General features: G+C 38.3%; 1 protein-coding gene across 5 annotated transcripts in view; it reads right to left on the bottom strand.

Moving 5' to 3' along the window:
* LOC127664712 (eukaryotic translation initiation factor 5A-1-like) overlaps positions 1 to 15521 on the bottom strand; it is an 87044-nt gene that overhangs the window by 56173 nt on the left and 15350 nt on the right. For all 5 annotated transcript variants that reach the window (XR_007973228.1, XR_007973227.1, XM_052156840.1 and 2 more), the window contains exon 3: positions 14916 to 15112. Coding sequence is in view for 3 of the 5 variants with exons in the window: in XM_052156840.1 (XP_052012800.1) it covers positions 14916 to 15011 (96 nt within the window). In the remaining 2 variants the exon portion in view is untranslated. The remainder of the gene's footprint in view (positions 1 to 14915; positions 15113 to 15521) is intronic.

The following is a 15521-nucleotide window of genomic DNA, read 5'->3' as shown; positions in this document are numbered from 1 at the left end:
TAAAAAAAAAATCTAATATTGAATATGTAATTTCTCCATTTGATATTTGTGAGGAATGATTTTTAAAAAATAATGCTTCTTAAAAATTTTCTTCTTACAAAAAGCAAAGCCTGGAAGACAGAGTATACTAGAAGACAAACTGGAAATAAGTATTTTAAAAATGTGAATTTTCAAGTTTGCTGAAACATCAGAATTTTCAGACACAAGAAAACTTTAAGAAATGAGAATAATTTAAAAGTATTTTCACAAAAGCAAAACAACACACTAGATAAATGCTCTGCATAAATTATCCACCCTGTGGCCAAAGCAATGGTATTTTAATATCATTAAGATTCCTTGAAAAACCGCACTTGAGACAGCTTGTGAATGGGCATTCTATCAGGTGTTTAGAAGAACTAAAGACGACAGTTTAGTATTCTGGGAAAGCCACACAGCCTAATACATTGAGTTAACTGCTACAGTAGCATTGTCATCGCTCAGCAACAAACAGTACATCCTGCCAATAGCTTTAGGGTGACCTTTGCAATGCTGACTACTCCGTCAGGTTCCATCTCTGAGATGCAAGGCATAGACAGGAACAGTCTATTAGCTGAGGTAGGAAGGGAAACCCAGGAGGCTCCACAGTGACTCTGCTTTTCCCTAGGAAGAGAGGGGCACACCATGCGATCAGGTTGAGCAGTCCATGGGCTTCCTCTTATCATTAGCCTCTTATAGTGCGAAACATCAACCCAACCTTAACAACTTAACATGTTCTTCTCCACCTCAGCTACAGTCTGTGAAATCCCAACAGGGGTGGGGTAGGAGAGATTGAGGAGTGGGGTGGAGAATGAATTTCAAAGACATGAGTTCCAGGATCAAGAGGTAAAGAAAAAGCTGTTCATACTGTCTTAGAACTTTAAACCATTTTTCATGCATGGGTAGTAGCCAACCAATACCAAAAGAATCTGTCTATAGAATTCAAGAGGGCATCAGCAATGGGTTAGGAGAGAGGATTCTGTACTGAACTGAGAAGTTTCAAGTGTCATCTGGTGATAATCAGCCATGAAAAGACATGTTTTGATGAAAAAAAAAAAGTTAACTGTGACTGTGGGAAAGTGACATGCTTAAACTTGATATTCTCTTAGGGATGTGCCAGCTTTGAAGCTCATAATAAACACGAAATTGTTCTGTGGAATGTTAAGTCTTAATGTAGAAGGTTGGTGCCACTGTCATGCCTACAGAGAAACATGTCAACTTGGAAGTAGGAGCATTATGCTCCAGGGCATGGAGAACAGAAACTGCCCTGTGATTGTATGCACTTTCTGGAGGATTCTACTTTGAACTGTAAAAGAAAGCTGCAACATACCCCTGCCTAGTTAACATAGCTAAATATGACACTATACCTTTCTCAAAAATAAACAAACAAACAAACACATCAGAGAGAGAAAGGATGGCTTTAAACACACTTTAGGTAATGGCAAAACTATTTATCAAATATTCAACTCATGTTATTTCAGAAAATCCAGAAATACTGAAAGGGGTGTGTCACTTTCTCTTCCAGTTGTTCCCTTTATTATTCTAAGATTTATTTATTTATTTTATGTATATATGAGTACACCGTCTCTGTCTTCAGACACCCCAGAAGAGGGCATTAGATCCAATTACAGATGGTTGTGAGCCACCATGTGGTTGCTGGGAATTGAACTCATGACCTTCGGGAGAGCAGTCAGTGCCCTTAACCTCTGAGCCATCTCTCCAGCCCCTTTAATAATCTAATATTAAAGTTCTTCCCTCCCCTGTATTACAGATATTTGCTCTAATTCCCGGTTGAAAGGTTTCAGAACATCCAGTCACAGCTGTGTTGATAGGAACTTGTTGAGCATAGCATCCCACTTTCCCACACACTGACAGACGCTTCATTACAAGATGTATCTACTCCTGATTCGAGACACGTGGCTGACTAGAAGACTGGAAGCATTCTTATCTGCTCTCTGCTCCAATCCATGGCTTTTTCTGCAGTTTTGGAAGTGACTTAGGAGCTTGTTGTGTTTCCTACAGAGAAGGTTCCCTTCTGGAAGGTTTCTGACTCTGACAAGATACAGAGATCAACAAGACCCAGGGCAGAACCCAAGGTACACCTTGGTCCCATTTGCAGATTATTTTAACAAGACGCTCTTGTTTCTTGTTCCCACGAAAATCAATAACAGGATGACCTTCAATTTGAAATCCAAACCAATTAATTACCTGTTCTGTTGGAAATGTTGATATCTGATTTGCCTGGAGAATTTCAATTATGAGTAGCTTATTTCTTTTAAAGAGCCCCTTCAAAAAATATAGACTGACATTGAAAGCCTCAGCTTATACAATATAAATGATGTTTTCTTGAAGCAGGGATATACTATTGGCCTTGCACAAATTAGTAGGGGGAAGTTTTCCCCTTGTGGTCCATCTCCTCCTCATGACATCATAATCAATGGGACTGGTAAATTATAGCAATCCCACAAAGATTCAGGGCCTAGATTTCACTGCTGAAGGTGAGGTGAAAAGCTCTTTATACTTGAATTCAGCTTTTTGTTTGTATCAATTACTGACACAAATCACGGTATTCTTTTCAGAATTAGGAATTTTCTATTTCTCTCTAACTCTAAAATTCTTATATCCCTACTTCTAACTCTAAAATTCTTATATCCCTACTTGTATTTAAATAATTATTATTATTTTATTTGTCCATAAATTTGAATTTTTTCTTTGAATAGGATCATAAGGAAAAGGCTATACATCAAAATTAACTAAAAGCAGAAATATATTTACTAAACTTATTCATTGTAATTGCAGGGGGGAAATTGAACTCAATTCATGCCAGTGGGGAATTCCCACAATGAATGATCACATGCAATGAAATTATTATCTTCATCCATTAAAATATTATCTAAACCAGAGGTTTCTATCTGGCAGCCAGTGGCTGAATATAGCCTGCAGATGAGTTTTCTTTGGACCACACAGTTTTTTAAATATTTGAATATATTGCCAAGATTTCAAATTCATGAGATTTCACATAAAAACTGTGTTTCTGGCTTCTTATTAAAGAAAGAAAGGAGGTGATCTGGCAACCAGGAGGCCTGCATACTCACCTGGCAACAATTCTCTGGACCCCAGAGCTGCCACCTCAGTGGTTAAAGGGATGAGCTTTCTGGTCTACCACAGACCCCACAGACTTCCCCAGACCATTCTACTAACTTAATATTCATCACCTCCACATGGGCATTTTAGGTAACTACTGACCTTTAAACTTTCATAACTATTCTAGAAAAGCTTGTAGAAATTGTTGCCAAAAAAAAAAAAAGGAAAACAAAGGGAAAAAGAAGAAGTAAGTGTTCTAAAAATAGTTCTTAAAATGTATATTTAAATATAGTTCATGAGTTTATATAATGAATGACAATAGATGCAAACTTAACTTCCAAATATAGCTGTTCCAGTTATAAGTAACTCTGAGGCAAAGAAAACTCAATTTCATAAAACAATAATCTAAGTAGTAAATTTTAAATATATAACCTACACTTACATAGTGATGCATCAGACTTTATGTGGGTTTCCGATGAACCCCATTCTTCCTTGCAGCCTAGGAAGGATGCTCTGACAAACTGCTACTCAGCTCTACAAGCATCCTGATCCTTCACTTCTATCCTTCCTTGCTAGAGGTATCATATACACCTAAGTGAAAAATGGACCCTAATTGAAAATAGTATATAACTTTAAGATACAGTTAAAAAAAATCAACATTTAAGATGCACAGAAACCATGACAAACACCAATCTTTACCTGGTCCCACTTTATTGGCAACATCTGACAACACACTTATCTAGTCATTGCTGAGGGTTCAAAAAGTCATGCCATATTTTAAAATGGCTATTACTTAAAGCATATTGCTTTAAATCGTGACAAAGTCGCCATGCATTTCTAACCTTTGGCTATTTTTATTCAACTGAAAGCAAGTGCTAATATTTACTTACAGTTCATAACTTGCAATCAACCATAACATCTAAGCATTTAAACCTATCAGTGAATTTCACAAACAAATGTAAATGCCCTACTTATCATTTTATCCAACCATATTAAAAGCAGGTTATCTCTAATTAATTACTGTAGCCAAGAAAATCTTAAATCTCCAAACAGACTTTCTTGAGTATGCTACAACTGGTCATGTATCACAGTATCAAAGTATCAAGACTTAGATCACCTATAGCATACGGGCTTATAATCATGCCACACACTTGAAAGAGTATTTAAATGAGATGTTCCTTTTCTATGAGAAAGGTCTTTCTTTCAATTGTCCTTAAAGAAAGAAATCCTTGGATATACACTAAATATACTTCACAATCAGACTTTAATCCCCAAAATTTTCTTGACTCTGAATAACTCCTATAGCTTGAAACAGTTGACAAAATCCTAATGATCATACTGAATTCCTTAACTCCTAGGTGAATAGGAAAACAGGAAGTATGCTAAGTCTGGGCACCCTGAATGTGGCTTTAGTTGATACCCAAATGACAATGATACATTCCTTATGGGAAACATTCGTCCTAATTTCTATTATGTTTGAAATTTAAGCAATTAGAAACAGACACCTGGAACTCACTTATTAATTTGTCTCTTCCCTCCCCTTTTACACTTCTTTCTACATCATTTCTGAAGATGCCTCTTAAATTGACACTCTAATATAAAGAGCCTTGAACCAGGGTTCACCACTTTCTTCTTTAAAACACCTTGCTAGAGTGTAGGACTGACCCTATCTCATTTTGTAAGTCTATGGTTTCATTTTTATAAGTATATTTCTTTAATAATTAGTGATTAACAGTAGAAAATTAAAATAATAGTTCTAGAAAAACATTTTCTTCCTCTATTATTCCAAAATAGCTTTATAAAGAAAAGACAAAAGAAAATCCCCCTTGATGCTCAAAGCCTTTAGGTACCCCTAATAACCCTTCAGGCTGACGTCATAATATAACATAACTACACATACAATGTCCCAAGCTTGATGGATTTTTATAATGTACTGTTTTAAAAGATGAAAAATAAACAGACTAATGAATGTTTAATGAATGTTTAATTAATGTTTAATGAAACAGAGAAAAATACTGTTGTCCTTTAACTCCCCCTTTCCCGCCCTTTGTCACTAATTCCTACAAAAGGGTGTCCTAGGGCAGGCTCCAGTTAGGGTAATAGGGACACTCTGCAGACATGCAGAGCAGGCAGGCATAGGAGCAGCAGGTTATCAGAATCTTCAGAGGCCAGGAGCCATTGCTTTATTAAGAAATTGTATAGAGTAGCTATTTACCCAAAGTCAGAGCAGCCAACTTCTTGCTTTCAACAAAGGAGTGTTTTTAATATAATGAACATCCAGGCTTCCCTGGTCATGAGAGAACCTGGAATATATTATACATGTGGGAATGTGGCCGGGATGCAGGATATGGGATGTGCTTCCTATCAACAGATTAACACTTCATTTCTATTACTGTAATCTCACCACAGGCTGTGAACACTTTCTTTTTCTTATTTGAACAACAATGGTACATGGAAAAACCAAGCTGACAGGCAGGCTGGGTTCATTAAAAGCATGAGGCCTTTATTCCCATAACACATCTCACCTGTAGGAAGCCAGGGCTCTGGTTTCCAGGCTGCTCCTCAAGGAGCCCTTCCAGATGCTGGACGGCTGACACTCCCTACCCTCCCTTTTACATAACATACAATAAAGATCACAAATAAAGCAGAAATAAGAAAACTCTTCTCCATCATATACTGCTTAGCACATAACAGCACTGGCAACATATTTTAAGATACACTACCTCCCATGATTACTTATCAAAGGTCTTCAGGACAACAAGGCAAGATAGCTGTTAAGGGAAAAAGCACGACATCACAGGTGTGAGCTCACATCTCAATGTGGTGTCTCTTTCTTAGTTTAATTTTTACTTGGAATTTAAAGCTTAAAAACATGACAGTTGCTTCTAGAAAACGGCAGTTCTGTGGTTGGTGAAAATGGCCATTCACAAAACAAGAAACAACCACACCAGTTCTCAATCAATGACAGCTGGCTTCATTAAAAAAGCTAGGCTTCTATCTCTGAGGCAAAGCTCTATGTTCACGCACAGCACAGGAGGGAGGAACATGCTTAGGAACGCAAAGGTACATAATCTAAAGCACCATCCTATCTCTAGTGGGGACGCTTGGCTGTGGTGCTCCTTCTGTATGTAGACTCATATACTCCTTGTGTTTGAGGCAGCTATAAACAAATCCTCAACATTCCCAAAATAAATAATGTAAATGCCTTCTACCAGACAATCTAACAGTCCTACACTGCCTCTTTGTCTACATATCATGTAGTATAAGTGTACAACTGCATGGCAATACTAGATTTGTGACATTTTCTATAGAAAAGCAATAAGACTTTGTCCCTAAAGTCCAGAGAAGGACTTCAGTTTCAGTTCTATCTGAAACTCTATCTTTATATATTAAAAAATGACAAAGAAAAAACAGTATTGCATATTGTCCTAGTAACCTAGCTGAGTCTGCATTAGGTTCGACAGGAAGTCAAAAATCATCATGCTTCCAGGGGTCATCACTGAAGGGAAACTCTCATGAATATAATCATAACGTAATGTCATAGCATCTTACAAAGCAGCAACCCTGATCCACTGCCCTCTAGAACTGGCAGAGGGCATATCAGTGGGCAGTTTTCTGTGCTCAGGCCTACTCAGGTGTCCCACACAGCCATCCTAATGGCATACCTCAGTGATATCTTCCTTGCTTTTAATTGTAATGGAAGGAGAGAAGAAACATTATCAAAACTCTGCTAATGGAGATTCTCATTTTAACATTAGTTTTGTTATTATGTTAAGCCAGCTGAAAGTAATTATTTTGTCAGGTAAAATACTCATTATCCTGAAGTTTTTCTTTTCAAACCCCCAGTTCAGATGCAATGATCATCAAGTGTAAATCCTAAAGAATTGTCTGGAGAACCAATAGCCACCTTAATAAAGTTGAAAAAATCCACAGCAGTCACATACAAGCACACAGGTAAATACTAGAAGTTTTATCTTTCCAATTTACACAAATGTTTTTGTTCTTGATATTTTTAACAATCTCCATGCCTTTTTAAGACAATGAGTTAAATGTATTACATACATAAACAATGATGAATCCCACATGTAGGACATATGTTTTAAATATGTTTCTTAATAGTGTGTTTATTCTGGCCCTGCTATCATTTCGATTGTTCCTTTCAAAGTCTGAGCTTTTAGCTGCAGTTGACCTCGGTCACATCTCCTGATAGTCACCCTGTTCTTTATAGCTTTTCCTACTTCTAAGAAGATATTCTTGTGTGGTGTTAAGTCCAAGTATATAAAATGATAAACTAAGACAGCTTCTAGAGAAAAGAAAGCAAATTTTCTTTGCCTCCATCTTTCTCATACAGGTTAAGGGTCAAACTGAACATCTATCAGTAGCACCTCTGAGTGACAAGACCTAGGTGCACGGCCAACCCTGATTTAAAACACTCACCTGCAGTAAAACAAGGATAGTCCCTTCACCGACATGTTTGTATGTGAGGATAGCATCACATTCCTGAACTTATCAAAATGACAGATTGGCAAAAGGATACCTGATTCAATAGTTGTTACTTTCAAGCACATTTTAATTCCTTTGCATTAGGCAAAAGAGAGGCAGTAAAACTAAGGAAGCAATTGTATAATGGGAGAAGCGAAGGTAGAAGAGAGAAATGAAGTTTAAGAAAGAGGAATCGGGGAATAAGAACAAACTAACCTTGTACTAAGGCTATTAGGTAAATGTCTATCAGCCAAACAGGCACAGGAGTCATAACTCAACACCCCTCTCTGATCCAAACACTAAAGGTAGCAGCAAAGTAGCATTACAGTTCCTAAGCATGGATAAATAAGATGTCAGCGGTGCTCAAGGGAATCACATCAGTGGTTTCAATAAGTAACTTCCTACAATTTAACATTATTCTTCCTTTATAGAGAGAAATGAAAAACTGATGGACTTAATTAAAGGAAAACAAAAAGATATTATATTGTTGTTAAAGGATCAATTCTTTTTCTTAATTAGAATGATGATTAATAAGTGGAGAATTTGATTTCTGAACTCCCTGGTTTGAGTTAGGCAACTCCCATTAAGGAGTTGTAGTACTCCCATTAAGGAGGGCTCTGACTGCAGAAGGAGACAACGCTCTCTCATCCCCCACACACCATGGCACAAAACGCTGTGCGCTGTGTCCCATCGAGAGGACCCAGTACTCTGCCCTCACCCATGCCAAGTCCAGTCATAAGTGTTACACTGGAAGGTGGAGCGAGCGTACACTATGAAATGTGTGAGGTTTCCGACATGGAAGGTACAAATTAAAAAAAAAAATCAATACTTTTTTTTCCTATTCTCTAAACTTCCTTTTAAGCCCAGGGAGGGAGACATGGTACAGGAAAGGCTCAGGGGTAACTGTGGGCCGCAGTCACAGCTCCCACACCATCTTAGTGATGTCATAGCACATACTCCTTCTTTTTCCCAGGATAATTTTTCCATCCTGTTTCACTCTGTATTCTTTATCAGTTTGTCTTCTAAGATACTCCTGCTTTTTGTTTTGTTTATACAACAGAACCTAAAGGCTGCTGTTCCTGCTCTGCCCCTCTTCCTTTACTTCTCTTAAGCTTATTAGAAGTCAAAGTTCCTCCAAAGGGTATTTGACTCCTCTTGCCTCTAATCCCAGGTGCTTCAGTTGATGAGGGGAACCACGCAAAATGTGGACACCAGCTGCTCTTCTGCAAATAAGAATGGCATCAGCTCTGGCAGATGTGTGTGACATCAATCATTTCCTACAACCCTAAACACTCTTCTGGCCAAAGCCTGGAGAACCGTGGTTAGTGACCAGCAAACATGTGTCATGAAAGGCACGAGCATGTCTGCACATGGAACAAAGCCCATGCTTCCACACATTAGATGCCAAACCTTCCAAAGGAAAGAACTCCTGGGGCAGTTATATCCAATGTTCCTTCAATAACAAAGAACAGTAAGTTCTAGAGAAAAATGGGTTTCACTGAAAAAGGTATTCCCGTGATTCACCAATTCAGTTTTCCTTACTGCACAGAGTTCTCTATATATACTCTGGGGGAAAGGAGTTCACACCAAAAACAATTTAACCACCATAGTTCACTTATGAATGCAGGGTAAAGGCAAAGGCAAGTTCCAATTTCCTCTCCTTATACTTTATATATATTCCACATTACCAAGTTAGCTATTGACAGGCATTACCTACATGCTAACTGAAGACTGACCAGAGCCATGTCCACTGTGTCTCCCTTTAAATAAGTGTGTGCAATGTGTAAGTTGGAAAAGAAGAAACCCTAGGGTTTTGTTTTTCACTGAAGTATGTGACGCCATCTCACTATCTGTAACGGGCTGTTCCTTTGGAATCAGCTCCTGTGTCACAGCGACCTGACAAACTTGAATGCTTTCACTATCACTGGAATCCTTGCAATCCTGCCTTGGCTGTGACCCATTCATGTTTGTCCCAACTTCCCAGAGATGTCTTTCTCAGCATCTAATTAGCAAAGGAAGAATCGTCATGGCGCTTATCCCTGACATAGGCGTAGGACGCTATGTTGTGGTGGAAGCCTATGTCTGTCCTGTTACATTAATCAATTTCCATAAAGCTACTTGGTTACAGATAACAGAGATATTGAAAGAAGTAATTTCAAAATGATCCAAACTATGCTTAAATTCATTTGAAGTGCTATGTGTTGGAAATAAGCTTTAAATTGGTGAGTGACTTTATTCGCATGTATACACATCTGAGGATCTATTTGTACATGTTTCATTACAATAACTCACACGTGGAATATCATACATACAAGGCCTACGCCATTCCCATTTCATCATACAGTATGCAGAACTGTTAGTGAGGACTGTATGTTCACACCAAGTTGGAAGTAAAGGCTGACACACAGGGATTCACCTCTTTATCACGATTTCTAATCCAATACTGCTATGACAATTATCCAAATATTCCTACTTGTGTGCTACAGTATTAAAGTGAATGTCAAGGCTTACATTTTAATTTCAATATGTACCTATCATTAACAGTTCAAAATAAAGCACATCATCTCTCAAGTTAGAGGAACTGAGAGGTGGCAGCATGCTAATTCAACTAGCTAAAACTATTTGCCACCAAATATAAACACCTATTTTAACATAAAGGTAAGTTTTGTCAAGTTAATCCTTTTTAAGTAAGTTGTTATTACCCAAATACACCAACTATAAGAAGGAAATACTAAAAAGGAAGAGAGAAAAAATAGAGAGGGAAACCTAGAAATGGATGCTGCCTCACAATGAAAGTCATTTTCAAAGGCCATTAACTATCAACTGCCTTCCTCCTAGCTCTGATTAAATAAGACTATTCATCATATGTAAAAGGGATGCGTCCAGTTTTGAGGAGAAGCTTTAGAATAAAAATATATTGCAAGAACTTCAAAGAACAACCAAGCCACCCACAGCACATATTTTAGATATGCGGCAAACAAGAAATACTATATATGAATCTTTAAAATTGTTAGAGATGTTCAAATTTTTTTTGGAGGGTTAGAAACCAGAAAAGAAAACACACATCATTTCCAGTTTGACTACAAATCCTATGACTGGAACTGTGTTTGTCCTCATGAATTGAAAATACTAAAAGACTACTGGAAGAAAAATTTGTATTGAGCACTCTTGTAAATGATTTCCAAAAATATTATTATATATTTCTTATATATCTTTTAATCATTTCTCAGAAGTGCTAGGTTTTATACTAGTCAAAAAGTTTACTCTGTCATATCTCTGGTGAGCAGATGGTCTAGTAGTAATGTAAATAACTGATATAATTTTTAGCTTTCTCGATTTTGTCCCTCACCTATCTAGGAAATGATTTCTCTGGTGATAACTAACACATCATGCTAATGAGAGAATCTAATACACAACAGAAAAATGTCACTACTAATAATATTTGCATGAAGTTAAATAAAGCAACTGTAAAAGAATGTCAGACAGTTGTTCTTTAATAAAACACAGTTTCACAATGAAATTATGTTGTTAATTTTGTTACATCATTGGGTGAATCCTAAATTACTCCATAATGATGCAAGGCGTCATTTATAATTCTAACTTGGTATCTCACTCTACTCTGAAAAGAGACCTTATTAAGGGATCTGCATTTTATTTGAAACAGGTTAAGTATACCTGAGCAATAATAAAAGGTATAAACACCTCTGGTAATATGGGAAAAGTACACTATCACCATTATCTGTACAGTGTCATTTCTTAAAAAGATTTCAGTTAGATCGAACTATACCCGCTCTTAGAGGAAGCTATAAGGATTTTATTTGCTACTTTCTCAAATACACAAACGTACAAATTATGTAGAAAAAACAGCTTTCAAAGTATGATTTAAAAAAAACAAAACAACCTTCCAAAAGCAAGCTCCTTTCTCCTACCACCCCCGTCTCTCTTTTTAACAACACCTTAAGAGAGTATCCTGAGAAAAATAACCTTTGAGGTTTTAAGAGATAAGGAAAAGGAGAAAATGGTTTTGGACATTATCAATTCATAACTGAATCCAGAACTCTCAGTTACAAAAGTCAACAGCTACACCTCTCAAGTATCTTGCTACAAGAAAATATTATTTTTCTAAACAAGAATAACAACAACAAATCATATTGATTTTTAGAGGAATAATCTTTGATTTTAGGGAAAATAGTGTAAGGTAGGGAAATGAAGTCAGGAAGTCCCATTTAAAGCTTTAAGGGGAACAGACTTAACTCCACTGAGTCTGAGTCAAATCATTTGCTAATGTTAGATAAAGGAAAGATTTACAGTTAAGGAAATCTAACTTTGTTCAGGGGAAATGCAAGATACAGATTGCTCCATGCCTCTGCCTAGCTTACGTTTAGAAGACACAGACCTAGATTATTCAACTTCAGCGTTCATCAGATTCCCAAGCATACATTTTTCTGTCGCTAACATCATATGTGGTGAGTTCTCTATAGCTTAGTCTTTAAGCATCTTTTACTGGCTCTAGTAGTCAGTTTTGTCCAATGCTTAACAAGATAGTCAAGGAAATATTAATTTTTATTCTACTATAGAAAACTGTGAAAAACTGTACTTAAAAGATTTCATTCACTCTATGAGCTAAATTTTTACTCAGAGATTAAAATAATCAAGCAGAAAAGCCTCTTTTATCCTAAACAATTATATATATAGAATTGTACATATTTGATTAAATTAGAAAAAAAAACCTTTTTATCTTTAGCAAAAGGTGGCTTAATGTGGATATTGAAACTATTATTCTTCAAAACTGTTGACTTTTAAGAGAGCATTTCAGGAATCATTCCCTCCCCCTACCCCATCCCCCATGCACACACTCTGTCCCACTCACACTGAACCAGCACTGCTGACCCATAAGGAAAACAAAAACATTAGGCATGCACAGCACAGGCTTATATTTAGGCAGATTTTGAATTTAAGACTACACACTCTGAAATGGCATCTTGAAAGAGAAAAAAAAGCACATCTACACATGTAAACATATACTCTTCTTAGATGACTTCCAAAATGCACAAAAGGTAAACATTTAGTAACTATGAAAGTAAATGGGAAGCTAAGCATCACTAATAACACCAAAACAACAACAACAACAACACAAAAAAATAATAACAAACTACAGCTAAATGGGTGATTTACAATACTTTTTAAGTTTGTGATTTTCATCCTTTGTCATAGTGTTCTGTGTCATAATCTGTTCATTAAGCATAAAGGCCTTCCCTGTGTCTATTCTCACAGGCACCAAGGCTCACAGTCCACATACATTCATACAGGTACACAAGCAAACACACAGAAAACACCATGGTGAGCTGATTATACAAGTTTCTCTATGAGGAATTTAAATTATTTTCCTAATTCTGACCTATTTTTATGTAATTTGCTTTAATTTCTTTTAGTCCTAAATGTTTTGCATCACTTAAAGTCTCCTTAGATGCAAATCTACTTGGAAATGGGCTCGTGCCAAAGTAGCAATCTAACACATCTATGTGGTTCAATAGCCATTTATCAATTGATCATTATCTCTATCTGTTTTATTAACTCTTTTTTCACTAGATGGAAAAACCTAAAGCAATCTAACCTTTCACAGCATGCATGTACATACACACGACTCAAGGAAAACCCAGATTGGTGATATCTAAATTTTAAAGTGGGGCACAAGTTATTAGATTCTAAGGTTAGTGAAAACACACTCTGTTACAACCACAAGAGAGCCACCCAGACAGAAAAGTGCTTCAGAAAAACATCTCGAAAAGTGTTCTGCAGAGACAAGCAGCATCTCTGTCAGACAAGAAAGGAACTTTTCAGTGTGGGGGAAAAAATAAAAGGATTGCATAAAGAGTTGCTTACTGGGCTTATGTTGATTGCATTTAAACCCCAGCTTACTGGATCAGCAGTTATCAGGGTCCCTCTACAGGATGTCAAATACACCTTATTCAAACACATTTCTCCTATCTAAAACTGGCTGATAAAACTGTTTACCAATTAAATGTTCAAGAGCCGGACTTTATGCACTTTCTTTGGCAATTGTTATTTCTAAACTTGTGGCAGTTTACAGCCTTGAAAGTAGTTTTATTTCATTACCAAACATTTTAAAATCTACCCCAAAGTATTCAATTTCCGCCAACTCTTACATACACAAGAGCAGTTGCAATTATTTTAAACGAGTGGGGCAAGACCAATCTTTAAACAACTGCCATCTACTTAACATCCCAGTATATGTGTTAGTACTACTTTGGTGCTGCATGGAAGATAAACTAACTCTTGCTTTGTATGGGTTTGGTGTAGGCTTCTGAAAAGCAAGTGTCTAGGAGGGAGGCACCAAGGGAACTTCCCTCCCTCACTTGAGCACAGTCCAAGAGGAAAGTTTCTGGGTTGTTTCCCCTTTGCCTCCTCTTACCCTCGCTCCCTCGGGGAGCCTGAGAGCCTGCAATTGTGCAAGAGGAGCCGGGCCTGCAGGGCGCAAATCACCGAGCACTTGGTATGGAGGGCTACAGGTGATTAATGATCTGTCCACTGCTGCCCTGGCGCTCTCCTGGCAGCTCTCCCAGCAGGGCAGCAGCTGAGCTGCCAGCGGTGGCTGAACAAGAAGTGGCTCTGGGAGAACGCAGGGGCCTCGCCGAGTGTGAGTGCACCGTGCCGGGCGGCGGGCGGCTGGCGGGTGGCAAGCAGAGCTGGCTGCGCCGGGGCCAGGGGAGCACAGGGGAGAGCGAAGGCACCGAGCCACCTAGAGCCGGAACGGAGGCCGAGAGCAAGCCTGAGTGCAGCCTGCCGCCCTTCAGCTTGACCCGGCCAGCAGGGAAGCCTGCACAGCCTCGCTCGGGTCTGAGTCCAGCTGCTCTAGACACCAGAAGTCAAACCCGCTGCTGTGAGGGGCCTGCTCTTTATGACTGTTCAGTTGCAAGACCTACTTCGAGACAGCAGACACTTTGACCAAGTCTTTCACAGTCAGAAAGATACATTTGTTGAGTGGCTTTTTCTCTTTTTCGCGGGAAACAAAGAAATAAATTAAGGCAGGGCTCAGGCTGCACACGGTGAAACTTTGCAACAAATGCCTTTGCTTTCTCTAACTTCGATGTCTTTTCCCCCCTTTTCCTTAAAGAGCCCTTGGGGAAGCCATGAAGTAACACTGCACATTCCAGTAACACAGAAATGACAATATATATATATATATATGTATATATATATATATATATATATATTTAATTTCAAAAACATTTAGAAAGAAAAGTAGCAGGAAGAAAAGGGCACATAACAACTCGAGGTTTCTTTAAAAAAAAATGAAAGAAAAAGTAACTTACCTGTTGGGACATTCTGAATAAGAGGTTAGTATCAGCGTTTTGCCATGTCCCCATGAACCCTGGTTCAGCCGCAGTCGTTCTGGTTCCAAACTGCATGGAGTTGTCAGTACAGGAGTCTCTTAAAGTCAAGTCTCTTGCTGTCTTTGGCTCTCTGTCTCTCTGTGTGTCTCTTTCTCTCACATCCACTTCTGCCTCTTCTGAATGAAAAGTGAAGGTGGATTTTTTGAGCTTCTTGGCAGCCAGTAGCAGGAGTACAGTGTAGGTAAGAAGCTGGCTGAACTGGGCATTTCATTTGGGAAGGGGGCGGTCAGAGTTTCCTTCGCACCTTCTGCACAGATATCCCTATCATTTATGCATAGATTGTGACTCCCCTAGCTTGCCTCTGCTCAGTTTAACAGCTGCCTGTCAGGTGCCTAGGCAGCACTGGAGACCCAACCATCAGCTTCAAACCCTCAGCCACTGCATGTCATTGGACAGCAGAGCTAGGAGTCAACTGCACTGTTCCACTGTCAGGCACCAAATGACACTGTACTAACCCCCCTCCAGATACACAGATAGACACACACTGATGCATACTCCACGGACTGCCATGACCACCATCTACAA

Source organism: Apodemus sylvaticus, chromosome 14 (genome assembly GCF_947179515.1).
Source record: "Apodemus sylvaticus chromosome 14, mApoSyl1.1, whole genome shotgun sequence".
Lineage (NCBI taxonomy): Eukaryota > Metazoa > Chordata > Mammalia > Rodentia > Muridae > Apodemus > Apodemus sylvaticus.
This window is presented reverse-complemented; position numbering and strand designations above follow the sequence as displayed.